Source organism: Dromiciops gliroides, chromosome 1 (genome assembly GCF_019393635.1).
Source record: "Dromiciops gliroides isolate mDroGli1 chromosome 1, mDroGli1.pri, whole genome shotgun sequence".
NCBI classification, from domain to species: Eukaryota; Metazoa; Chordata; class Mammalia; order Microbiotheria; family Microbiotheriidae; genus Dromiciops; species Dromiciops gliroides.
Genome location: NC_057861.1, coordinates 32,090,642 through 32,115,848, shown reverse-complemented (window position 1 = coordinate 32,115,848; position 25,207 = coordinate 32,090,642). Strand labels below are relative to the sequence as shown.

At 49.1% G+C, this 25,207-nt stretch overlaps 1 protein-coding gene across 1 annotated transcript; it reads right to left on the bottom strand.

Annotated features, from left to right (window-relative positions):
• Window positions 1–1,491: 1,491 nt before the first annotated feature.
• LOC122744571 (huntingtin-interacting protein 1-related protein-like) lies at window positions 1,492–24,791 on the bottom strand. Its single transcript, XM_043990107.1, has 22 exons — window positions 24,782–24,791; window positions 22,834–22,922; window positions 22,325–22,441; window positions 22,104–22,137; window positions 21,909–22,015; window positions 18,217–18,390; window positions 17,544–17,578; window positions 16,928–17,078; window positions 15,893–15,992; window positions 15,742–15,828; window positions 14,582–14,668; window positions 12,335–12,471; window positions 11,985–12,095; window positions 11,340–11,398; window positions 11,110–11,140; window positions 10,903–10,965; window positions 8,622–8,722; window positions 7,111–7,215; window positions 5,449–5,654; window positions 5,185–5,246; window positions 3,804–4,019; window positions 1,492–2,181 (listed from the first exon to the last, which is right to left on the bottom strand). Exons 1-22 carry the CDS (start codon window positions 24,789–24,791, stop codon window positions 2,134–2,136), a joined length of 2,130 nt encoding a protein of 709 aa, XP_043846042.1. The 3' UTR covers window positions 1,492–2,133.
• Window positions 24,792–25,207: the final 416 nt, after the last annotated feature.

Here is a 25,207-nt window from a genome sequence, read left to right as displayed (position 1 = left end):
CCCTCCCTCCAGAGGGTGGCTCTCACACTATCCCAGCTAGAGCCCTCTTTTCCCCCCTCAAACTGCCCTAGAAAAGGAAGTCTTTATATATACACACCCTGTCTCCTTGCCCCTATGTTCTTGGTAATGTCTAACTGCAACCCCTCCTGCTAGAATTTCAGTCCATTTTTACTTGTCCTCCTGCCTCAAATGCCTTATCTTGGCACTGAGGTGGCCAGGATTTTCAGGCGGTGTCAGTGAAATATTTGGCCATCCAAGGACCAAGGGGGAGGCAAACTCCCCACCAGGGAGCAAATTCAACTCAAGACCCCGTGCTAGGGTGAGAATGGCCTTGACTCTTCCTGGGTGTGTCATCTTTTCTAAAGAAGAGTTGGTCCAGTCTCCTTGACACCAAGGCCGGGTCTGACATTTCTCTTCCTGGGTACCTATGCTCTCAGAAGGCACCCCTGGTTCTTTGGCATTTCAGGGGATCGTAGAACTCCACACCTGGAAGATTCTTCCAAGACACCATCTGTCCCAAAAAACTTGTTTTCGAAGACAAGGTTCAAGGACATTCAATATCTCCCCGAAGCCACCTGAGCAATAAGAAGTAAAAAAACCAAACCAAACCAAAGGGGGCAGCTAGGTGGTGCAGTGGATAAAGCACCAGCCCTGGATTCAGGAGGACCTGAGTTTGAATCTGGCCTCAGACACTTGACACTTACTAGCTGTGTGACCTCGGGCAAGTCACTCAACCCTCATTGCCCTGCCACCCCCCCCCCAAAAAAAAAGTCAGGATTCCTACCCACATCTTGACTCCAAATCTATTACTCCTTTCTTCACTGCAGCAGCCCAGCAGCCCTGGAGCTGCCTGGAGAGAGGAGGGGAGGAGTTTTCAAGAAGTACAAATTGGGTTGCAAGATGCCTTCCCTCTGAGATGACCTCTCATTTACATTGTATAGATCTTAGATGTTGGTGTTTGCGTGCTGCCTCTCCCAATAAAAAGTGAGCTCCTTGAGGGCACAAAATGGGTTTTTGACTTTTATTCCCAGCACTTAGTAGGGTCCCTGACACATAGTAAGTGCTTTATAAATGCTTGTTGACTGACAACTCAGCTCTTGGGGACAGCTAGGTGGCACAGTGGATAAAGCACTGGCCCTGGATTCAGGAGGACCTGAGTTCAAATTTGGCCTCAGACACTTGACATTAGTTGTGTGACCCTAGCTGCGTGACCCTGGGCAAGTCACTTAACCGTCATTGCCCCGCAAAAAAAAGAACTACTCAGCTCTTCTCCCAAACCAATGGAATGTAAAGTCCACAAGGGCAGGATTGTTCTGTTGTCTTTCTATCCCAGTGCCTGGAACATGGTAGGTATTTTATAAATGCTTGTTGAATTGAGGGGCTCTTCCCATCGGACAGCAGAGCCTTGAGAAGACAGGACCCAATTCCATTTGCTGCTCTAAATAAAGACCCAGTCAGAGGGAAGTATCTCACCTCTACCCCAATAGCCAATGAGTTCCTTAGAGATTCTGTTTAATGTTTATTTCCTCCCCGCAACAAGCCATAATCACAGATTCAGAGTCCCAGAAAAGGGCCAGGCCCTCCCCAAAGCATCCCCTGCCAATAATGCAGCCCCTGTACCCAACACGCTGAATATAAAATGGTAGAGAAAAGATGTAATTCCGTATTTTAAAAACGTGTCTCTCCTGAAGGGTTCCAGCTTGGGTCAGTTGGGGAACCCTGCTGGGTTAAGAAGTTTTTCTTATTGCAGATAAATAATCACATCTAGGGTGGAGAACTGTCCAGCACATCTCTTGAGCCACCAAAGTCCTCAGTTTGCTCCCCACCCCCTGCTTGACCACAGAGGTCCAGTAAGTGGACGGCCCTGCAGGGTTTCAGAACCACTGGGGGTGAAGATGCCACAGCAAATGGGATATCCAGCTGGGATCTGTTTAAAACACAGATAGCTCCTGGCTCTGGGATCCACTCTTCTTCCCCATCCCCAAGCCCTGCAGGGCCTGGGGACTGGGGGGGATGTCTCCTTGACCATTTGGGTAAAGGGGAGCCAGGAGGGAGCCTTCCCATTTGCCCTGGGACCAGGGAGGGCTCCCCCTCCCCAGCCTCATTTCTCTTCAAAGTCAGAGCTGAGTGGCCTTAAGAGTTCATAAGCCGGGCCTGGTAGACACCATCCTCCTTCTGGAGCTGAAATGACAAGAGTGAATTAGCTCAGCATGGATGGATCCAGGAGCCACCCGGTGCCAACCTCCTCCCTGCTCATGCCTTGGGGTTTTTCGGGGACCTCAATCCAAGCAGAATGAGCTTATTACCCTTCTTTCCTCATAACCCTTGGCCTTTCCTGCTTCCTAAACCTCCCACCTCCAGAATGCCTTTGCCTCTACCAGCCAATCCCAGTCCAGCCCTGCCTAGCTCAGTCCCAAGTACAGCTCTTCAGACAGTAGAATGGAAGCTCTGGGTCCCAGCCCCTGCCACAGTGCTTGACTGTCAAAGACTAGGCCTGATAGTCTTGAGACCACCATGACAGTCTCTCCCCTTAAGGAAGAATAGCTTATAGCATCTATTCATGGAAAAATACAATGGTCTTTTTTTAAAGGTTAGTGCATTTGTGAACCCCCCAAATCTTTCCAACAGTTAGCTTTCTCTTCTCCCGGTACCCCACAAATGCCCTGTGTGCCCCAAGCCCTGATTTGCAAAGCGGCCAGCTTCAGGCTACCACTACTATCAGGGGATAAGCACCCCCATTTTCAGAAGTGCACCTGAGGCTCTGTCTGGCTGAATGGACTCGTGTCTCTGGACTCCCTCAAACAGCACCAACCATTTGTGACTATGTTGAACTCTGTTAGTGTGTGTGTGTATCTGAGTTGTACATGGGGTCCCCTTCTCCCTTTCCAGTGTTTGCCAATAAAACTCTGCACTGACTCCTGTTGTTTATTCTCAGCATCCGGACTCACTAAGGTGCTGTGGAAAGGGAGGATCCACAGGGTTACCCCACACCCTCCCTTATCGCGGACGACATGAAACACCGACGCGTGATAAATGTTTGACTGAATCCTAAGTGTTTGGGTTGTACGTGTGCGAGTGTACATGGGTACACGTGTTGTTCTAGGAGAGGATGTTCCTCCGATGGCTCCTGCATCAGACTGGGGGCTTTCTCAGGATTGAGGGGATGAGAAAAGAAAGGAGCCTTCTCCGCCAGACCGAGAATTCTCCAAGGATCACAGATAAAAAGAGTTCAACTCTCTCATTGTACACATGGGGAAACTGAGGTAGAAAAGTGACCTGCTAAAAATCCTATATTGTGGCAGGACCCACGTTGTTTTTTTTTTGTTTTGGTGAGGCAATTGGGGTTAAGTGACTTGCCCAGGGTCACACAGCTAGTAAGTGTCAAGTGTCTGAGGTCATATTTGAACTCAGGTCCTCCTGATTCCAAGGTCGGTGCTCTATGCACTGTGCCACCTAGATGCCCCCTGGGGATTTTTTAAGTTCCAAGCCCCACACCCTTTCAGAGGGGTGTCTCCTTCCTTTGTCCATGCCTGATATCAGGGCGAAGCTGGTACTTAACTATCTCATTTGAGCCTTGTCACTAGCCCTGTGAGGTGGGTGCTACAGTCTTTATTTTGTATAGATGAGAAGACCGTTTCAGAGAAGCTTGAAGTGACTTTCCTAAGGATACCCAGCTAGTAAATGTCAGAAGCAGCATTTGAATGCGGGTCTCCCCTGCATCAGGGTCCCACAATCTTTCCCCCACACCACAACACTTGACTGAATGGCCTGGTCTATCCAGAGAGCCACGTCTTCAAGGGTACCTGGTAGTCTTGCTTGGGCACCAGGGTGGGCTTCTGAGCTAGTGGGGGCTTCTTCAGGATACCCCGTCGAGGGCTGGCCACGGGGCGGCTGAACGGCGGCGGCTCCTCCTCCACGGGCTCGTCAATCACCCCGGCCAGCGCGTAATGCTGCTTCCGGAGCTCCCCCAGCCGCATCCTCTCATTCTCCAGCTTCTTCTCCAGTTCCAACACCTTCACCTGGAGGGACCCCCCGAGCCCAGTCAGTCCTCTGTGTCAGCCCCCGAGGGGGTCTATCATAGTGCCCATCATTCAAGGCCACGTTCAAGAGGTGTCTCCGTGATGCCCTTCCTGACTAGTCCAGCCAACAAAGACCCCCCCCCCCCCAATGACACAATTCAGCACCAAGGAGCCGGCTTTTAACTTACCTTTCCAGTGTTATTTTGCATTCCTACTACATATTTCCTAAAGTCATTGTGCTATCTCCCACCTTGGCTGTCCTCCCCACCCACAAGGCCTTCCTTCCTTCCTCATCTCTGCCTCTCCCATTCATAATTCCAACCCCCCCCCCGCCCCTCCACCACCTTTTAAAAAAATTATTTATTTATTTTTTTTACAGGGCAATGAGGGTTAAGTGACTTGCCCAGGGTCACACAGCTAGTAAATGTCAAGTGTCTGAGGTCGGATTTGAACGCAGGTCCTCCTGAATCCAGGGCTGGTGCTTTGTCCACTGCGCCACCTAGCTGCCCCCCCCCCACATAATTTACCTTTGTTCAAGGTTCAGCTCAGTGTTCCCTGATGCCTTCCCCACCTCGAAACGGAAGGGTCAATCTTCCTAGATTCACTCCCTGGAGTCTTCCTTCTTCCCCTTCACACCCTACCTTATATTATCCTTATCTGTCTATGTCATTTCAGGAGTGGGGTGTCCACTGCCTCCGGCCCTCACTCAGACATTGGACAAGCTTTGTGTTTGCTGAAGTGAATTCTTGCTTCAGATGGTTGCATGAATACAAAGACTGTTTTATAGAGATGATAATACTTATATGTTTACATGTTGGTTTACATAAAGGTTATTTAACTAAAGATTACATGTCGATACACACAGTGAAAATATTCACATGGTTTTATCTTCCCCTTGTACTTAGCCCATTGCCTAGGATGACTTGAAAAAATGTTTGCTGAATGAATTCAAGTCAACCTGGTCTCTCCGACAAGACTGTAAACTCTCTCAGGCCAAAAGGCTGTGCCTTATACTTCTCTGTATCCTCCATAATTCATAGCAGAGGACTGGACACAAAGGAGGGGTTTATAGACATGTAGTCCCTTGATGGATACCCCTGCCTTTCCACCCTTGGGACTCTGACCCTGCAAGGAGGCGGGGGGTGGGAAGGGCCCTGTGCCCTACCTGAGTTTCCATCTCTTCCTTCTTCAGCTTGATCAACGACATCCCCGAGAAATCCATGGTGTCTGGGTGTCAGGGAGAATAGAGTAAGCTGGTAAGGAGGCAGCTCTCCCCTATTGTGCCAGTCAAAGACTGCCCCCCCCCTTCCACTCCTGCTTCTAGCTGGACCTAATGGCTCCCACAGAAGGAGCCCTGAGGCATCCGACCCCTGCCCATCCCTCTTCCTGCCTGCCACAGGCTCTCCTCTGTGCTATGCCGGTATCTTACCTTTGTCTTCGATCTGCTCCTGGCCTGACTTGGTGGAGGCCACCACGTTGGCGGCCATCTCGTTCACGGACCGCGAGCACTCCTGAAGCCTGCTGAGATTCCTACTGTTTTTGTCAGCTTTTACCTGCCAAAAGCCATGGGGACCCATCAAGCAGGAGCCATCACCTCCTGCAAGACTGGCGCTAGCTATACTGTGAAATCCCAGACTGTGCTACAATGTAACTGGTTTCCTCTGTCATTCCCTGAATTTTATTTTGTGCATTTAAAAACATGGTTCTGAGAAGGGGCTTCACTAGACTGAAAGAGGGGTCTGTGGCACAGAGAAGGTTAAGAATTCCTGGTGTGGAAGCACTTTCCTCAGAAAAACCCCATGAAGTAATAATAATAAATATAACATTTAAATAACAATAAATATAAATATATTATAAATAAATAGAGTTATTAAATAGAACAAATATTATGAACATACAAAACAAATAGAATACAATAAATAAAAACAAATAGAGAAAATATTAATTAAAATTAATTAAAATAGATAGGGTATATGGTGATTATTGAGGTTCAGAGATTTGCCTCCTGTCAGTTAAATGTCTGAGGTGGGATCAGAACCCAGCACTTCATGATTTCAAGCATCATGTTGAAGTCGGATGATTGCCCCAGGGCACCCTCAGTCTCCTCCCTCTGTAAACAAAGGGGGTTGGCCTGGATGGCTTCCCCTTCCCTTCTGGCTCTGGCAGTCTATTCCTCTAATCATAGGTCCTGTGCTTTGTAAGTGGTTGAGTTTTCAGAATTCTTGGTCTTCTAACTTTTATTTGAGAACTCTTTTTTAGCAGCCCACAATACAGCAGAGAGATAGATGACCCAAGAAGGCGATAGCAGGGAGATTCCTTGAGGGTGAGATCAATCCCTCCAAAAGGCCACAGGGCTGATGGTGAAACCCAGGTGGTGGATGTGCGGGTCAGGATGAATTATACATCTTAAAAGAATCCCCAGTATTTACCACAGTGTCAGGCATATGGTACACATACATATATGTTTACAGATTGACTAAATGTACTTATTTGTTACAAGGCAGGGTTCTACTAGAAAGTGACAGTGATGTGAAAAGAGAGAAGTGATTATCATGAAACATTAAAAAAATTTTAAAAAGAAGAGTTCTGAATTTGAACTCAGAGCACCTGGGCATGAATCCACTTACTGTGGAACCTTGGACAAGTCACGTCTCTGTGAACCTCAGAGGGTCACAGGCATAGGGTGGGAAGAGAACTCAGAGACCATCTAGTCCAACTCCATCTTTTTGTAAACAAGGTAACAGAGGCACAGAGAGGTTAAGTGATTTACCCAGAGGCACACAGCTAGTCAGTGTCAGAGGCAGAATTTGAATCCAGGTCTTAAGGATCTTATGTAGTCTCTACTAAGCCTTGAGTTCTCTGTTTCCTCAGCTTTAAATGAAAAGGGCCAGATTAGATTTCTAGATCTAAGGTCTCTTCCAGACTCAATCTTATGCTCCAATGAACCGGACAAAGATGAGGCAATTATCACTTGCTGAAGAAGGCAAGATCTCTCAGAGCCTCCAGAGGGGCCCCTGGCCAGCTCCTCCAGGGACCTGGGGGAAAAGAGCCACCCCAGGGGACCTTGCTGGGGCTGCGCTCAGGGCCTCACCTGGAGGCAGCCACCAGCTGGGCTGTGCTGGCTGCAATCTCGTGGGAGCAGACAATGAGCTCCTCATACTTTCCCGTGTGCAGGACCACCTTGTCAGCAGACTCCCTGTGGAGGGGGAGGGGCAGAGAATCACACCGAAGCTCAGAGCTGACCAACAAGCCCCCCTTCAACATCCCCAACAAATGCTCATCCAGCTTCTAGTGACGGCGAACTCACTACCTCCCTGGACAGCAATTTGGGACAGTTCTCACCGATGACACCGAGCCTAAATCTGTCCCCTTCCAACTTCTCCCCCATTGCTACTGGAATCATTGGAAGGGACCTTAGAAGCTGAAGAGGCCCACCTCTTTATTTTACAGATGAGGAAACTGAGGCACAGGGTCTGGCCTCAGGCCTTCCTGTCTGCTCCCAGTTCTGCCCACTGGGGCCCAGGAGGACAAGGCTAGTCCCTTTTCCTCCTGGCAAGCGATGCCCAATACTTGAAGACAGCTACCCTAAGTCTTTTCTCCTCTAGGCTAAATACCCGTTCCCCCTTCCACCCAACAGGAACAGAGTTGTCTCCCTTCCCAGACTCCTCAGGCTGGCCTGCTGGCTTTGTCTGTCTGACAGCTGGGCAAGATCAGACCTGATACCAGAGATAGGCTTACACCTGTAACTAACTGCTTCTTGCTCTCCAGAAGCCTGGCCAAGACTCACTCACAAGCAGCAGCCCAGGGCTCCCAAGGGCAGAGACCTCAGGGCAAGGTCGGGGAAACCGAGCCAGCAGCTCAAATCTCCCTCATTCACATCACAGCTTTTCAAATACTTGAAGACAGCAAGGCCCATCCCCCGAGGCTCAACAGCACCCCCATTGCTTCAATCTCTCCCATGGGCCATGGATTCAGGGTTCTCCATTACCCCCCTTCCCTGGTTTATTAATGTCCTTCCCTAAGCCCCAAGACTCCTATGGTAATGTGACTAGAAGAGAAGCAGATCATCAGGCTGTGCGTGTGTGTGTGTGCGCGCGTGCGCATGTTCGTGCATGTATGCGTGTGAGTGTGATAGGGTCAGGGTGGTCAGCCATGTCCCAAACATGATCAGTCCCACGGCTTTGGCTTCCCCAGAAACTCAGCTCCAGGCCACACTCCCTGGGATGATTCACCCAGGGATGGCAGACACCCAAGTTTCACAGCCCCCAAGCAAGGCACAGTGGAAAGAACATTGAATTTAGGATCAGGAAACTTGGCTCTCAATCCCTGCTCTGATACTAGCTGTGAGACCCTGGGCAAGTCACTGAACAGCGCTGGGCCTCCGTTTCCTCCCTGATAAAAACGGGGCTGGGCGGCCTCCTGGGCTTCTCCCGGCTCTCATCTCAATCGATGAGTCCAGCCGGCTGGCTCCAAGCTTCCTTCTCATTGCCTTGGCCAAGGATGCCAGGAAGAGGGGTGGAGGGGGACGGAGAAGTTGTTTTTCCCACCCAGGCAGCCAGAGGCCTCACCATGACCTTCCTCCCTCTCCCAGCCTGGACCTACACCAGCTGGGTGGCTCCCCAGCCCACAGCCTTGGATGCCGAGATGAGGCCTTCAGTCCAGCGTGAGTTCTTGGCGTAGAATTCCTGCTGGGTTGCTGCCCCCTGGTGGTAAGAGGAGGACAAGACAAGCTCAGTGAAGTCAGCACCTCAACCCTGAATCCTTTTCCCCTGAGGCTTTTATTCTCAAAACAAGGGCTCTCAGCTATCTGGGGAGTGGGGGTGTTAGGGGATGATTTAATTTGTAGGGTTTGTGGATTAAAACTGACCCTCCCTCAACCCCCAGAATCACTTTATTTTATCTTCCTCTCTCGCTAGTCACTACCTAGTTCTAAAGTAAGCTCTTTGAGGGCAGGGACTGTTGTGGTTCTGTCTCTGTACCCCGCCCCCCGCAGCTCCTGGAACAGGACTTAGCATGGGTTCACCAAACAACAACAGGGAGTTATAAGGAGCCCAGTTTTACTGATGACGAAATTGAGGCTCAGTGAGGAGCCTGGGGTCATGAGCTCCTGCTTTTAGCAAAAGGGAGGCAACATGATACCAAGAAAATGCAATGGATATAGTCAGAGGCCTGGGTTCAAATCCCAGCTCTGCTGATTGCTGTATGACCTTGGACAAATGACTGAACCTCTCCGTGCCCCAGATTTCTAATCTCCAAAATAGAGGAGTTAGAACTCTGAGACACTTCCCAATTTGTAAGTCTGTAAGATCATAATAATGATGTTCAGGGCAGCTAGGTGGTGCAGTGGATAGAGCATCAGCCCTGGACTCAGGAGTACCTGAGTTCAAATCTGGCCTCAGACACTTGACACTTACTAGCTCTGTGACCTTGGGCAAGTCACTTAACCCCAATTGCCTCACTAAAAACAAAACAAAACAAAACAAAAAAATAATGATGTTCAGTCATTTCAGTCATGTCAGACTCTCTGTGACCCCATCTGGGGTTCTCTTGGCAGAGATACTGGAGTGATTTGCCATTTCCTTCTTCAGCCCATTTTTACAGATGAGGAAACTGAGGCAAGTGTGGGCAAGGTGAAGTGACTTGCCCAGGGTCACACAGCCAGTAAGTGTCTGAGGTCACATTTGAACTCAGGACTCCAGGCCCAGCGCTCTATGCACTATGGCGCCACCTAGCACCACAACATATCTATAGCACTCTAGTTTTCAAAGCCCTTTAAACACTGTCTTATTTGAGCATCACGATACCCTTGTGAGGTAGATGCTGTCCAAAGTCCCATTTTACAGATGAGGAGACAGGCTCAGAAATATCAGAGGCGGGCTTTAAACCCAGGTCTTCCTCATTCCAAATCCAAAAGTCCATTCACGACGCCATTCCCTCTTACCCCTAGCAATTTGGATAAGAGGTTTGGCTTTATTAGAGGTATGACCCTGGACTAGTCACTTCACTTCTGTGCCTCAGTTTCCTCATTTGTAAAATAAAGGAGGGGGGAGGAAGGGAGTCTATGGCTACCAAGGTCCCTTCTAGCCACCAATCCGTAACCCTATCATCCTATTCAAGACTCCCATCTCCTGGAGGGTTTTAGAAGCTGCTGATGACAATCAGGGCTGGATAACATTTCACGAGGTGGGGCAGGGCAGTGGTTACTGCAGAAGGCACCAGCCTCTGGCCCTGTGGGAAGCTCAGTTCCATGTGTTAAATGACCTCAACAGTCCAATCCAAACTACACTAAGTGTCTCATGGACACCAGGTGCTGTGGGCTATAAAGACAAAAGGCCAAACAAGGCTTGCCCTCAAGGGGCTTACATTCTACAAACCTCGACAGACAAGTAGGTACAAAGTGGGGGAAGCTAACAAATGTGTATGTGGGGGAAACGAGGCAGATATCCTCCCTAAAGTATACTTCTGCCCTAACATTATATGTCTGTTTTCTGTCTTAAAATAAGGGTTTGTTTTATTTTGTTTTAGGTTGTTGGTTTTTTGTTTTAAACCCAAAACCCTAAATAATTTGGAGTTGTCCTTTCTTCTAAACAATTAGGATTTTCTTCTTCTTCTTCCACTTCTGGGTCATGCCCAGCTTCAGAAACATTTCTAGGCCCGTTCCCCTTCCTCCCAGGTGGAGCCATTGAGGCCTCTGCTGGTTCTGATGCTCTGGGTGATGACTCAGGCAGGGGAGGCTTCCCGGAGGAGGTGGCCCCTGATCTGAGCCTTGAAGGAAGCTACAGATTTCAAGAGGAGGCAGGAAAAGACGGGCCCTCCACATTCTTGTGTTCCCCAAGCCCACCCGGGCCCTTTCCCTTTCTGGGTGGGCTCTCTCCAGACTCACCCTCCCGCTTTCCACAATCTCCTTCTGCAGGCTGGTGGATGTCATCACCAGCAGTCGGATTGCCTGGCAAGGTCAAGAACCACATCTTATTCTAGAGCAGGCCAGTCCCGGAGAGGGCCCCCTCCCTCCCTCCAGTCCCTCTCCCCCCGGGCTGTGCCTCCCCGCCTCCCAAAGCTGTGGGGGTGGGGGGCACAATGCCTTGGTTACCTTCATGAGGTCAGTGCAGGAGTTGAGAATCCTAGAAAGAAGAGGGAGACACCCCCCAGCCCAGGTTGGAACGTGGTCTGAAACCCAGTTCCTTCTGATCCACAATCATGACTGACTGAAAAGTGTCCCCCCACACCCCAGGCCCAAACCTCCCCTCTTGCAGGACTGGCCTTCTGCCAGTGACCAGAGCACCAGCCCGGGAGTGGGGCAGGGAGTGGGGGGCCCCTCACCTCTCGTTCACTTCCAGCTTTACTCCCGAGCTCTCGTGACGGGCCTGGTTCATCATATCCTGGGGAGAAGCGGATGACGGCCTCAGAGCTGGAAGGCAGTTTGGAGCTCATCCAGTCCAACCAGATGGGGACACTGAGGCTCAGGGGAGGGCTTTACAAATCATCTGAGCCCCAGTGGACGAACCCAACACTTCTGAGCAAGCCCAGAGATTAAGTCTGGCTTTTCCTCGGCACCGTCCTATCTACCCTAGGAAAGGTGCCAAGCAGCCCAGGGGAAGGTGGCCATCCAGTTCACTGACTGGCCCCCAAAACCACACTGGAGAATGGCAGGTTCTTTTTTTTTTTTTTTTTTTTTTTTTTAGTGAGGCAATTGGGGTTAAGTGACTTGCCCAGGGTCACACAGCTAGTAAGTGTTAAGTGTCTGAGGCCGGATTTGAACTCAGGTCCTCCTGAATCCAGGGCCGGGTGCTCTATCCACTGCGCCACCTAGCTGCCCCCAGAATGGCAGGTTCTTGAATGTTCTTGGAAGGGGAGGTCAGGTTGCCCACAGTTATCCTCGGGGTCTTCTGGCTCACAGCCTGGTTGGCCAGGCCCAGCCACACACCTCTAAGGGGGTCGGGGTGAATGGACGGGGCCCTGGCTCACCTCGATCCGTCGAACAGCGTTTTCAATGGCTGCTGACGTGGCAGCCATCTCCTTGTCCACCAAGTCACCCAGCTCTTCTTGCCGCACGTCCAGGCTTTTGGGCTTCAGCTCCTGTTGGGGGGAGGGTTGGCACGTGAGCAGTTGAGGGAGACGAGGTAGGTGCCCAGGCATGCGAAGGGCTCATGTTGGGGGAACATCAGGATTTCCCTTTTACAGACTTTGGCACCTGAAGCTATTTGAACATGGTCACATGGTTTGGAAACAGCAGTCCAGCTGGGATTAGAACCCAGGTCCTTCTGATAATCACTGCCTCCAAGAATGACCCACCCCTGTTTCCTTGGCTCCCTTACCTGCCCTAGCTGGAGGATGCCTTGGAGGGGGCCCCTCATCCGGCTGGGGTCGGCCTGTTTCAGGGACTGCCTGTCCTTGAGCAGCCCTAGGTATTCAAGGCTCTGGGCCCCACACTCCCTGCATGTGTCAGTCAGTCCTATGGGAAAGAGTGGCAACAAGAATGATAACGATAGTGACAACCTCCTCTCCCTTAGATAACGGGATTCCCTACAACACAACCACTCCCGCAAATGGTCCGGACCTGTGGCCCCCCGGGGTGTTGGGAATTTGTGATGTGGAACTTGGTGCAGACAGGAAACCCATCATCCCTTATAGACTTAAAAACTGGTTGTCAGTGAGTTGGGTGGCTACCCTGAAGTAAGCTGGTCTGGGTCACATCACTAAGACACATCAGAGGCAGGATATGAACCCAGGTCTTGACTCTGACCTGAACTCATGTCCCCTTGTCTCCAACCACTCCCTCCCCTTTCAGGGCCCAGTGGGAGGTTGACACTGGACAAAGCCAGACCATTATACTGTTCTGTCTCCTGCCAGGGTCCCTATTATTGGGTTCATTTTACAGATGGGGAAACTGAGGCCCAAAGAGGTCCACACTTGAGGCAACATAAGTAAAAAAATGCCAGACCACGGACTTGAACCCAGGTCCTCCTGACTCTAGCAGTCTTTTTTGTTTTTGTTTTATTTTTGTGTTTATTTGTTTTTTTGCAGGGCAATGAGGGTTAAGTGACTTGCCCAGGGTCACACAGCTAGTAAGTGTCAAGTGTCTGAGGGTAGATTTGAACTCAGGTCCTCCTGAATCCAGGGCCAGTGCTTTATCCACTGTGCCACCTAGCTGCCCCCTCTAGCCGTCTTAATAATAGCTAATAAAGCAACCCAATGGTCTTAATAATAGCTAATATCACCGACATGATGCTTTAAGGTTTGCAAAGCAGTTTACATGTGTTGTCTCATTTGAGCCTTACAACCACCCTGCAAGAGAGGTGCTATTGTTATCTCTACTTTACGGGTGAGGAAACTGAGGTAGGCAGAAGTGAAGTGACTTGCTCAGGGTCATACAGTCACGTCTGAATACAGGTCTTCAACTTCAGACTCAGAGTTCTGTGCACCTTGGAGGTCTCCAAGCAGAAGTTGGACAACCACTTGTTTTTTGTTTTTGTTTTTGTTTTTGTTTTTGTGTTTGGTGAGGCAATTGGGGTCAAATGACTTGCCCAGAGTCACACGGCTAGTAAGTGTCAAGTGTCTGAGGTCAGATTTGAACTCAGGTCCTCCTGACTTCAGGGCCGGTGCTCTATTCCCTGCGCCATCTAGCTGCCCCTGGACAACCACTTGTAGGGGATGTTAGAGTGGAGATTCCTTTGGTGTATGGGCTGGAATGGATAATGGCTCAGATCCCGTTAAGCCCTTAAATTCTGTGGCTCTGTTAGGATGGGCTGTAAAACTCTGGGAGTTCTCTGGCATCTACGTAGTTATTTTTTATTTTTTTAGTGAGGCAATTGGGGTTAAGTGATAATATTTGTGCTTAGCCCAAGGTCACACAGCTAGTAAGTGTTAAGTGTCTGAGGCCGGATTTGAACTCAGGTACTCCTGACTCCAGAGCCTGTGCTCTATCCACTGTGCCACCTAGCTGCCCCATCTACGCAGTTATTTTGAGAGGGGGAGGAGGGGAGCAGGGATGGGAAGGAGGGGCAGGGCACAGTGGTCAGAGCAGGGCTGCGACATCCAGGTCTTGGCCAAACTCCTAAGCTGGTGGTCCCCAGGAACAGGCAATGGTGGGCACCAGGAGCGGATGGCCTCACAGACTGCTGGCCCCTGGAACTGAGTTCTGAGCCCAGGCTCAGTCATGGTAATAGAAGGTGATACATTGTGATTTTAAGACTTGCAACCTTTCTTTTTTTTGTTGTTTTGTTTTGTTTTTTTGCAGGGCAATGGGGGGTTAAGAGACTTGCCCAGGGTCACACAGCTAGTAAGTGTCAAGTGTCTGAGGCCAGATTTGAACTCAGGTCCTCCTGAATACAGGGCTGGTGCTTAATCCACTGTGCCACCTCGCTGCCCTGTGCAAACCTCTTTTCACACACTGCTCCTCACAACACAGTGATGGACATGCTTGATTGATTCCACTTCACAGCTGCAGAAACTAAGGCCCAGTGGGTCTGAGGCTGGATTGGATGAGCCCAGGCTCTCCTTAACATTTTTTCTTTGCCACACCCAACCTGGAGAGAAGGATGGGGAGAAAGCCTGCCACTCACGGTCAGCATGGTCTGTGGGAGCCAGATGTGAGGTGGCGCTCCCATTGATGATGGTGTCCGCGGCCAGGTGAGAAAACTGGGCCAGTGCTGCCCACTAGCGCGGAGGAATCTGTGAAAATGGAGAGGGAGAAGGAGGGAAGAGGGAGAGGAGAGAAGAGAGAGAGAGAGAGAGAAAGAGAGAGAGGGAGAGGGAGAGGGGGGGAGAGAGAGAGAGAGAGAGAGAGAGAGAGGAGAGAGAGAGAGAGAGAGAGAGAGGAATAAAAGGGTACAAATTAAGTCCCCAAAATAGAAATTTGTTTGATTTTTCCTTGTAGCCCAGATAGTGAGACTGGACTTCTTTGCGGGGAGTAAAAGGGATGGAAACAGTTGGGGCATTTCCTCAACTTGAGGAAGCCCCCCCTTTTAAACTCTGGGATTAAGGAAGGCACAACAGATCTGAAAGTTGGATGTTAGAATGTGAATCCCTGTGTAGACTGTAAGTTCCCTGAGGGCAGGAGCTTTTTTCATTTTTCTCTTTGTACCCCCAGTGCCAAGCACAGTGTGGCACATAGCAGGCACCTTCTTGTGTAGGAAGCCCTTTTCTGGTCCCTCCAGAGACATATTTGAGATAATATTTGTGCTTAGTACAGTGCCTAGAACTCAGTAGTCACTACATAAATGTTTATTCCCTCCCCTCCCTTCCAGATGCAAGTGTCTAAAATGACCTAGTATCTACTCCCCCTTTAGTAGGTACCAATGTATGGACATGTTATCTTCTGACTTCCCATTAGACTGTAATCTCCCTGAGGACAGAAATTGTTTGGCTTCTGTTTTTCTATCTCCAGTGCAGCACACAATGCTTGAAGCATAGTAGGTACTTAAAAAATGCTTGTTGAAAGGCCAGGGCATGCTGTCCCCACTACTGGGCACTCCTCAGCCTAACAAGGCCATAACTATGGTCTTCATTAGACTGGAAGCACATGCAGGGTGAAGGGCTGTCTTTTGATTCTTTTTACCTTCCCAGTATTTAGCACAGCAGATAGCAGGTGCTTAACCAGATGCTTACTGACTGACTCTGCTTGCAGCAGTTCCATCCCTCTCACCCCTAAAGTGACTCTGAGGTCCTTGAGAAGCTGTTGTCTCCCCAGGCTGGGACCCAGCGGCTCCTCCTGTCCACTTACCGGTCATCGATGCCATGTACTTCATCTGCCCCTTCTCCAGGGCACTCAAGGCATCCAGGGCAGCCTGGGCCCGGTTCACCAAGTAATCTGAAAACATAGATCAGAGGGGAGGGGGACAGGGAACAGGGACCGTGAAGGACAAAGGACCGACAGCTGACGCTTCTTCCCATCATCACGACTCCTGGCCTGGCCAGGCCCGTGGACCCTTCTAGTAGCTGCCTTTCCATGGTGGGGACCCAATTCACTGTACTCTGAGAGGGTGGGGCTCAAGGGAATAAAGAGCCCCCACAGACCCCAGCCCAGCAGGGACCCAGAGGTCTGAGAAAGCCTGTTTCCTCCAACCCATAGAACTAGGTCTTCCTCTCAAATTCTGCTCTGTGTGGGGGCAGAATTTTTTGTGCTAGCCAAAATCTGGAAACAGAGCGGGGGTTCCACATCACCTGGGGAATGGCTGAACAAAGTATGGTTCGTGAATGTAAAGGAACAACACCGTTTGTCCTAAGAAATGACACCTACAATGGATGCAGAAAAGCATGGGAAGATTATCTAAACTGATGCAGAGGGAAGGAAGTCAGACCCAGGGAAACAACACATAGTGAGGTCTTAATGAGTGCAAACAGGAATCCTGCAAAGTAGCCACGTGTCTTTGAATTAGCACTATTTGAAGTTACAAATCGAACCTAAATTCTAATAATGAATGATTAAGAGTTACACAATTCTCTATTTGCTCTAATTGGGACCTGGCTGTATATAATGTCCACGACAAAATGAATGGAAAGAACACTAAATGAAGCCCAAAGGCTTCATTTAGACATATACTTCATTTAATTTAAATATAATAATTCATATATGTCAATTAAATTTAATTAAAATTATATATGTAAATTAAAGTGAGCAGTCTTGGCTCTGGAGAACAGAAGAAGCACTGCCCTCTTCTTGTCAGAGAGGTGGGGGACTATGGGGATAGAAAGGTGCATACACTCTTTGATACTGGTTGATATGTCAGTTGGCTTGGCTTAACTGCTTCCCAGCTCTGGCCAGGGTAAGGGTAGGGAGGGGCATATCCAGAAATGATGAGTGTAACAATTTTAAAGGTATCAAGAAATGTCACACACAAAAAAGAACGTGGGGCCCGAGGCCTCCACAGATGAGGTTCTCTCTATTTCTCCCTCCCTCCCTTCCCAACCTGGAGAGGCTGGTACAGCGCAGGTGCAGGGGGGTCGTCCAGCTTGCTCACAGCATCCCTCATGGTGTTCTCTGCCTCGGCCACGGCGCCTTGGAGCACGGAGAGCTGCTCATCTAGGAGTCTCTGCTGCAGACCCCTGCTGCTGAGCCTCCTGGGAAAGAACAGCAAAAACCACCCCACCTGGATGAAGCGCCTTCAAGGTTTACAGAGTGCTCAGTGAGAACCCCCGTGCGTGAGGTAGGTGGGAGTGGGTGGTATTATCCCTATCTAGCAGATGGGAGAACTGAGGTTGAGGGATTGACTTCTCCAAGGTCAAGATTTAAGTGTGCACAGGCTGATGTGTGGAAGGGACCACGGGAGTCATCTAGCCTGGCGGCATCCAAGGTCATATTGGAACCATGCTGCCATACATGCAGGTCACGTACCTGACTTAGAAAATCACCTATTAACATCATCTACATTTTACTGTGTTTTTATTTACTTTGTTAAATATCCCCCAACACCATTTTAACCTGGTTCTGGCCCCCCTGTGTTTGACACCTAGCCCAGTGGAGGAAAGGGAGGCTCAGAGAGGTGAAGACATTTGTATAAAGTCATACAACTAAGTGAGTGTCACCTGAGATCTGAACCTGACTCCGGGTCCAGTACTCTCTGCAGTGCACCAGTGTTATATCTCAGGGAACGAGAATATCATTTTATAGAGTAGGAAAACTAAGGTTTGGGAAAAAATTAAGTGACTTGCCCAATTCATAGAGAAGGTAGCAGAGATGGGATTCAAACCTAGGTCTTCTGCTCCCAACCAGGAGGAGCTCTGTTATACCATTAAGGTAGATGCCTTTGTCCCACTCAGACCTCAGGCTCATTTTCTAAAGCAGCAACATACAAAGGACTCTCACCACAAGGGGGCACCCATGCCTCCTTTTCCCTCCAGAGCTGCCCTGTACCTTAAACTTCTAGATTAGGACTAGAAGAACCAGGAAAGCCACCATGGGGTCATATCCCTGGAGCTGGAAGGGGACCTTAGGACCTCATCTAGCCCAACCCCTTCATTTTACAGTCAAGGAAACTGAGGCACTGGGAAATGAAGTGATTGAGAGTCACAGGATCCTAGATCCAGAGTTGGAAGAGACCTCAGAAACCATCTAGTCCCACCTTCCTCATTTTCATATGAGGAAACTGAGGCCCAAGAGGTGAAGTGAACTGCCCCAAATGCAGGCTTCCTGGGAGAGAAGCAGCTGGAGAGCACTCCCTTCCCCCACCTGCCCCTCCACTCAGGAGGAAAGTCCTACCACTGGGTAAAAGAGGCAGGGGTTACCTTCTCTGCCAGCTTCCCCCTGCAGCTCGCCAATCTCCCGGCTGCTCCGCTCCTGCTCCCGGCTCAGGGCCGCCTCCTTCTCCTGCACCAGGCTCTGCGCGGACTGCAGCTCAGCCTCCCGCTGCCTTACTGTGCTGCACAGAGACTCCTTCTCCGAGTACAGGGGCATCCAGCTTGGAGCTCAGTTCAGAACCCCACTCTGCAAACACCACCAGGGGACAGAGTGAGGCCCCGGCCCGCCCGGCTCAGCTCTGGGCATCACCCCTACTCCTTCACGATGCCTGCTGCCTCCCGGCTCTAATGTCACAGAGTATCAGCGCTGCTTGGGTCATCCAAGCCGTTCCTGACCAGGAGTCTCTTCCTCAACTTCCCAGGCAGGTGGTCATCTGGGCTGTCTGAAAACCTCTAGTGAAGGGAAGGCCATGCAGCCCCCAGCACTGAGGCAGCTCACTCCCTCTGGGAGGGCTCTGACTGCTGCTGACTCCGTCCTTATAGCAAGCTTAAGTCTGCGCCTTCCACCCACTGGTGCCAGCTCTGCTCTCTGGGGCAGTACAGCAGAACAAGCCCATCTAAGCCCTCCTCCAGCATGGGACGGCATTTCGATGAGATGAGAGGAGAGAGAGGAAGGAGGGGAGAGGGGAAGAGAGGGAGGGAGAGAGATAACAGAGAGAGAGAAGAGAGAAAGAAAGGACAAGGAAGAGGAAGGGGAGGAAGAGAGGGAGGAGGGATGGGAGGAGAAAGGACAAGGAGGATGAGGAAGAAGAAAAGGAGAAAGATGAAAAGGGAAAGAAGGGAAAGGAAGAGGGAGGGAGGGGGGAGAGGAGAGAGAAGAGGAGGAGGAGGGAAGGAGTGTTTTCCCTATGAGATTGCTCCCAATTAATCTCATATAGGTCTTTTTGGTACATGGTTGGTTTGTTGTCTCCCATTAGACTGTGAGTTCCTTGAGACCAGGGACCCGACTTTGCCCCCCCCCCATTGGCACATAGTAGGCAGCTTGTTGTTGACGGACTGGCCCTCTAAAGTGGGAGTTTAGAGGCCCCAGACCCTCCTGAGTCTTGGCCAGCTCTTATTCTTCACATAATCCAAGACTGTGTCACCTTGTATGTGTGTTTGTGTGTGTGTGTCTCCTCTCATTTTAGACACACAAACATATATATGTAGAATATACATATAAACATAAAATATATATCTATAGAGCTCTCATTTTATAGATACATGTGTTATACACATACATATAACATTCCTTTAGTGACAGAGAAACAGCAAAGAGAGTATATATAAAAACACGTATACATTTGTATGTATATAAAACATATGTGTATGTATAAAATATGTATATCCATGTGTGTGGACATACATGCACACACACTCGTTTGTTTTTGTTTGCTTTTGGGGGGGGTTAAGAGTACTTGCCCAGGGTCACACCAGCCATTAAGTGTCAAGTATGCTGAGGCCAAATTGAACTCAGGTCCTCCTGAATCCATAGCCGGTGCTTTATCTACTGTGCCACCTAGTGCCCCCCCCCACACTCATTTGATAGCAGTCCCCTCTTCCCCCTCATCAGAGGAGCTCCAGGAGCAGGGACTATAATATTAACCCACATTTATTCAGTGCTTTAACATTCGACTCTTGTTAGAGCACAAGAGCTTCCAGACAGTGACTTTTCTGCTTTTCCTAGCTGTAATCCTGGTGCTTGGTATGTAGTAAGCAGTTAAATTAATGCTTTTTCTTTCATTCATCCATCCATTCTCCTCTTTGAGCCTCCCCAACCATGCCCAGATAGGCACATTTTGTTAACCAGGATGTCATGAAGGTAGAGAACTCCCAGGTAGGAACTCTTTCTACTAATGCAGGTTGCTACTTCTCTGCCACTCCAAAGTCTAGTGGACAGCCTGCTCAGGGTATTGACAGGTCAGGTGACTTTCCTTAGGTGATACAGCCAGTATATGTTAGAGTCAGCACCTTGAACTCGGGTGTTCCTAACCCCGGGGCTGCCTCTCAGACATCGTCTCCATTTTACACGTGAGGAAACTAAGTGCTCAAGCTACACAGCTCTGTCAGTGTCAGACGGCGGGATTTAGGCCAAGTCTTCCTGACTAAAGGTCGGGCCCCACAACAAACCTACAGGTATTCTTTTTCTTTTTCTTTTTTGGGCAAGGCAATGAGGCTTAAGTGACTCTGCCCCAGGGTCACACAGCTAGTAAGTGTCAAAGTGTCTGAAGCCGGATTTGAACTCAGGTCCTCCTGACTCCAGGGCCAGTGCTCTATCCACTGGGCCACCTAGCTGCCCCCCCCCCACAGGTATTCTGATCCCCATTTCACAGGAGAGGAAAAGGGAGGCTCAGAGAGCCTGCATCAGGGACCCAGCTAGAAAGTCTTCCAGGGAGGATCTGAACCTGGGTCTTACTGTCTCCAGGTCCAGCGCTTTCCTCACCAGGCAAGGTCCCATCTCATTTCTTTTGGCTGCCTAGCACAGTCTTCCACCAGGGGCGATCAACCATAACCCGACTAGAGTAAGCTACCCATGGGAAGGGGCTTTCTGCTTTCTTATTTCTCTGCTAGCACCCCATCTTCTCTCTACCGTGTGGGCTGGAGGAACCCCAGCCTGCCCTTGCCAGAACCAAGAGGGGGTCCTGTCCCTAGGGGTAGACCTCTTGTTTGAGGTGGACTGGAGAGCTGGAGGTCATAGAGCCAACCCCCTCTTTCTACACAGGGGAAACCGAGGCACAGAGAAGCAAAATGACTCAGTGTCACAGCACCATAGATCGAGAGCTAGAAGGGATCTTGGAGGCCATCTAGTCCAACCTTTTTACAAATGAGGAAACTGAGGCTCAGTGCCCTAAAAGTCCAAGGTCCCATAGGTAGTCAGGATGAGAGCACTCGTTTGTCCTGACTCTGGGTCCAGGATCTTAATTCCACTATATAATGCAGTCTGGCTCCCTCTTGTCTCTTGGATTAATACAGACTCAGGCTGGCCTTTCAGGTCTCCACAATCTGACTTCCACCCCTCCCCATCATGTGTTTCACAGTCAGCCAAACTAGAGTATTCTTCTTGGGTCCTGAACTCAAACTTGCCATCTCCATCTCCATGTTTCTTGTCCAGTCCATCCCTCATGCTAGAATGCCCTCCCTCATTGCCACCTTTAAGAATTCCCAGCTTCAGGGGCAGCTAGGTGGAGCAGTGGATAAAGCACTGGCCCTGGATTCAGGAGGACCTGAGTTCAAATCTGGCCTCAGGACACTTGACATTTAATAGCTGTGTGACCCTGGGAAAGTCACTTAATCCCCATTGCCCCACCGCCAAAAAAAAAAAAAAAGAATCTCAGCTTCTTTCAAAGCTCACCTCAGCCCCTCCCCTACCGCCCCACATAGCCTTCCCTATTTCCCAGGTGAAGTTGTTTCCCCAAATCTTTGTAGTGTGCACTGTGTTTTCAAAGCTCTTTCCCCTTCCCTCCCTCCCTTATACAATACTTATCTACATGTGGCCCAGCCTCTCTAATAGACCAATTAACTCTTTAAGTAGCCACTAGGTGGAGCAGGGGCTTAAAGAGCCAGGAAGACTTGAGTTCAAATCCAACCTTGACTCTGGGCAGGTCACTTAACCTCTTTCCCATCCAATAAAATGAGGTCTAAGTAAACAAAACTTGCCTCCCAGGTTCTCAGTACCTGCTCCTTGTGGCTCAGCTGTCTCCTGGACACGGACCAGTTCTCCTGCTTTCGGCCCTCCAGCTCTCTCTTTAGCTTCTCCAGCTTGGTAACTCTGGTCCCTCTAACTGGGGACAGGAGACGGTGTCACCCAAGGCCAGTGGGGGGGCACTGGGAGATGGTGGGGGGAGCACAGAGCATGGGGGCGGCTCCCACTGCTTTCCGGGGACCCTTTATTCAAGTGCATGATCTATAATCCCAATCCAGACCAGGGAAGGATGTTTTCTCGTGGGCTTGGGGTCTGGGGAGGCATGGAAAGGGAGGCACCTCCCCACTGGGGGCTCCCCAGGGGCAGTGATCTATGAGCCACTCCCTCCTTGGTCTTTGGCTCGAGGGACCCAGGGTGCCCAGGGAGCATATGGGAGGGAGACGCATACCTTCATCTCCGACTCCCGCTTCACTTGCTCCATCTGGAAGGCCAGCTGTTCCTTCACCCGGGCCACCTCCTCCTGGCTCTGCTGGGTCACCGTCAGCTGCTTGGCCGTATCAGCGTTCTGAGATCAGATGGGGAGGGAGAATGAGGTCACTGTCCAGAAAGCCCCGCTCTGCCCCGCCAGCTTTGCCCATCTCCAATGCCTTAGGACAAGGGAGCATGTTTCATATAGGCTTGCTGATTGACTGATCAATGTACATGGCTATTGGCATGTTGTCTCCCCATTAGAACAGAAGATCTTTGAGGGCAGAGATCCTAGGTTTTTAGCACAGTGCTTGGCACATAGTAGGTGTTTGTTGACCCATGCCGAGTCTAGTTTTATTTTTGCTTATAGTTTAGGAGTAACTTGGCTGAGGTCAGCCATCAAGTGACCAAATAGCGGCCTCAAGGGCCCTGCCTGCTTGCCTTCTTTCAGTGGTCTCACTGGGCTGAGGGTGGGGGGGCAGCCTGTACCTTCCTGAGTAGTTCAGCGTGGGTATTGATCAGCTCACTGTGTTTCTCCTTCAGCTTGATGTACCGTGTCTCGGTTGCACTGGCCTTCTCTGGAATAAGGGGGGAAATACAGGTTGGGGAGGCAGTGCATCATTGCAATGACCAATCCTCCTCACACATTTATAGAGAGTTTGAAGGTTTGCAAAGTACTTTACATATGTATGTTATCTCATCTGAGCCTCAACAACAACCCTGGGAGGTAGGCTCTATCATTATATCCCCATTTTAAAGATGGGGAAACTGAGGCTGAGAGATGGTAGGTGACTTGCCCAGGGTCACACAGGCTAAGTAAGTGTCAAGTAATAGAATGTTCTGGTAGAGCACGATTTTAGTTATTGTTGAACTTATAATTGATACTAGACTATTTGCCTTGCCCTACCTTAAATTATTGAAATGAACTCTTAGGTATGGTGGGCTAAGGGGAAAGGTACTTCTGAGCCTGTAATGCATAGTCAAAGCGAGTTATCCTTTGATTAAACTTCCAGTCAGACAAGTTCATCTTTTAGCTTGAGGTGTTTTTGTTCTTTGGAAAATTTTAAAAGCCTCATAAACTGGCTTTTGAAAGGAACAATGTCAGTTAGGCATGTTTCTTTACCATCACGCCCCCTGTAATGCTCTTGTATTTTTATGAATTCAGTTATACTTGTGGAGGTAAGGTGTCCTGAGAATAAACTGATGTGTATTAAAGATCAAGGTTTTTAGAACTCCGTCCTTAGTGCTCTGATCCTCCTGGGTTTTTTTCCTGGTCACTTCCCCCTGTGTACAGAATGGTATGAGTCTATCACTGAAAACCGCAGGGGAGGTAGATTAATTCCTCTGGCTGCCCTGAATTTGAAATATTCACTGCCTCCTTTCCCAGAGCCTGGTGACTAGTCTTACTTTTAATTTAAATTTTATCTTATTGCTTGATTGATTTTATGCTGGGCCTAATTTCTTTGTAGCTCTGCCTGGGGCTCAGCTAATTTGCATGATAGTATTATGTGTATGGAAAGTTGAAAGCCGAGCTTTGTCATTTTATGGTGTCTTGTGGATATCTTGGAGAAAACTAGGGAGAAGCTTTTGTCTTTGTTCCTTTGTGGGTACATTCTTTTGAATATACTTTGCTTTCTGCATGGTCTATAAATGAATATGAGCAAGCTAAATTCTTGGGAGAGGAAGCAAATAGCAGTTAAAATAGATCAGATGACCAGGCTGCAAGAAATATCAAGGAGAAAACTAGAGGTCTAGGTTGGGTTGGACCAGAGGCTGTGGACAGAAAACTCTCACAAATAACTGGTAAGGAATCTTGTCCTGATGAAATGAAAAACCTAGAGAGGTCACTGTGGGTTGTTTGTGGTATATAAGAGATCCTCAGAAAGAGAAAAGGAGAACTGCAAGTATAGATGCCTATTATTATTATTATTATTATTTTAATGTTTTTTTGTTGTTGTTGTTTGGTTTTTTTTGGTGGGGCAATGGGGGTTAAGTGACTTGCCCAGGGTCACACAGCTAGTAAGTGCCAAGTGTCTGAGGCCGGATTTGAACTCAGGTACTCCTGAATCCAGGGCCAGTGCTTTATCCACTGTGCCATCTAGCTGCCCCCTATTATTATTTTTAACATAATCTGCACTCTGCTACGTCCCTCAAAATATTTGAGTAGGTGGTAAGCTTTGACTTTGGGTAAATGTCTGTTGGAGGCTTGGGACTTTTTTTCTTCTTTATTCTAGTCCTTAATGCAGTGCCAGGCACATAGTAGACACTTGATAAATCTTTATTGACTGATTTCTTTCCTACTTCCCAGCTGTTTGTATTAAGTTTTAAGAAAGCGGGTTTTTTAATGTTCTACTGAATAATTTCCCATTTATTGGAGACTACAGAAAAGCAGGGGGGTTGGCCTGATGAACCAAAGGAGAAGAAAGATCTTTCCAACTTTGTGTCATCTTGTATTAGACTATAACAGCTTAAAGAGCTGGGTCTGAAAGAAGCATCAACTCCCACCTCGTCCCCCTTGCTGAAGATCAGGTGAATCAATGCCCCTTCAGATTTAACGAAATCCTAGGCTCTCCCATTTTTTCCTTTGATCTCGAAATCTGATTATTAAAAGCTGAGTTGACACTGTACACTTTCCACCCCCAAATTACTCTCTGAGCCCCCTGAAAGAAATTGATTCTTAAACCTCTTTTTTTAAAAAAATCTAGTCTTAAATCCATAGAGTGGGAGTAGGAGGTGGCTCTGGAAATTCAGCAATTTGAGGCACACTGCAGATATTTAAATTAAAGACATAACTGAGAATGGTTCAAACAGTGCCCTGAAAGATGCAGGAAAAGCCATTTCTCTTTTTTAAAGAAGTTTTTTT

Excerpts from the sequence above, each read along its gene's own strand:
- LOC122744571 (XM_043990107.1), bottom strand. Across the intron at positions 22,442-22,833 it reads ACGCTGAACTACTCAGGAAG|AACGCTGATACGGCCAAGCA; the intron begins GTACAGGCTGCC and ends ATCTGATCTCAG. Across the intron at positions 7,216-8,621 it reads TGGGGAGCCACCCAGCTGGT|GGAGTCTGCTGACAAGGTGG; the intron begins GTAGGTCCAGGC and ends CCCCCTCCACAG.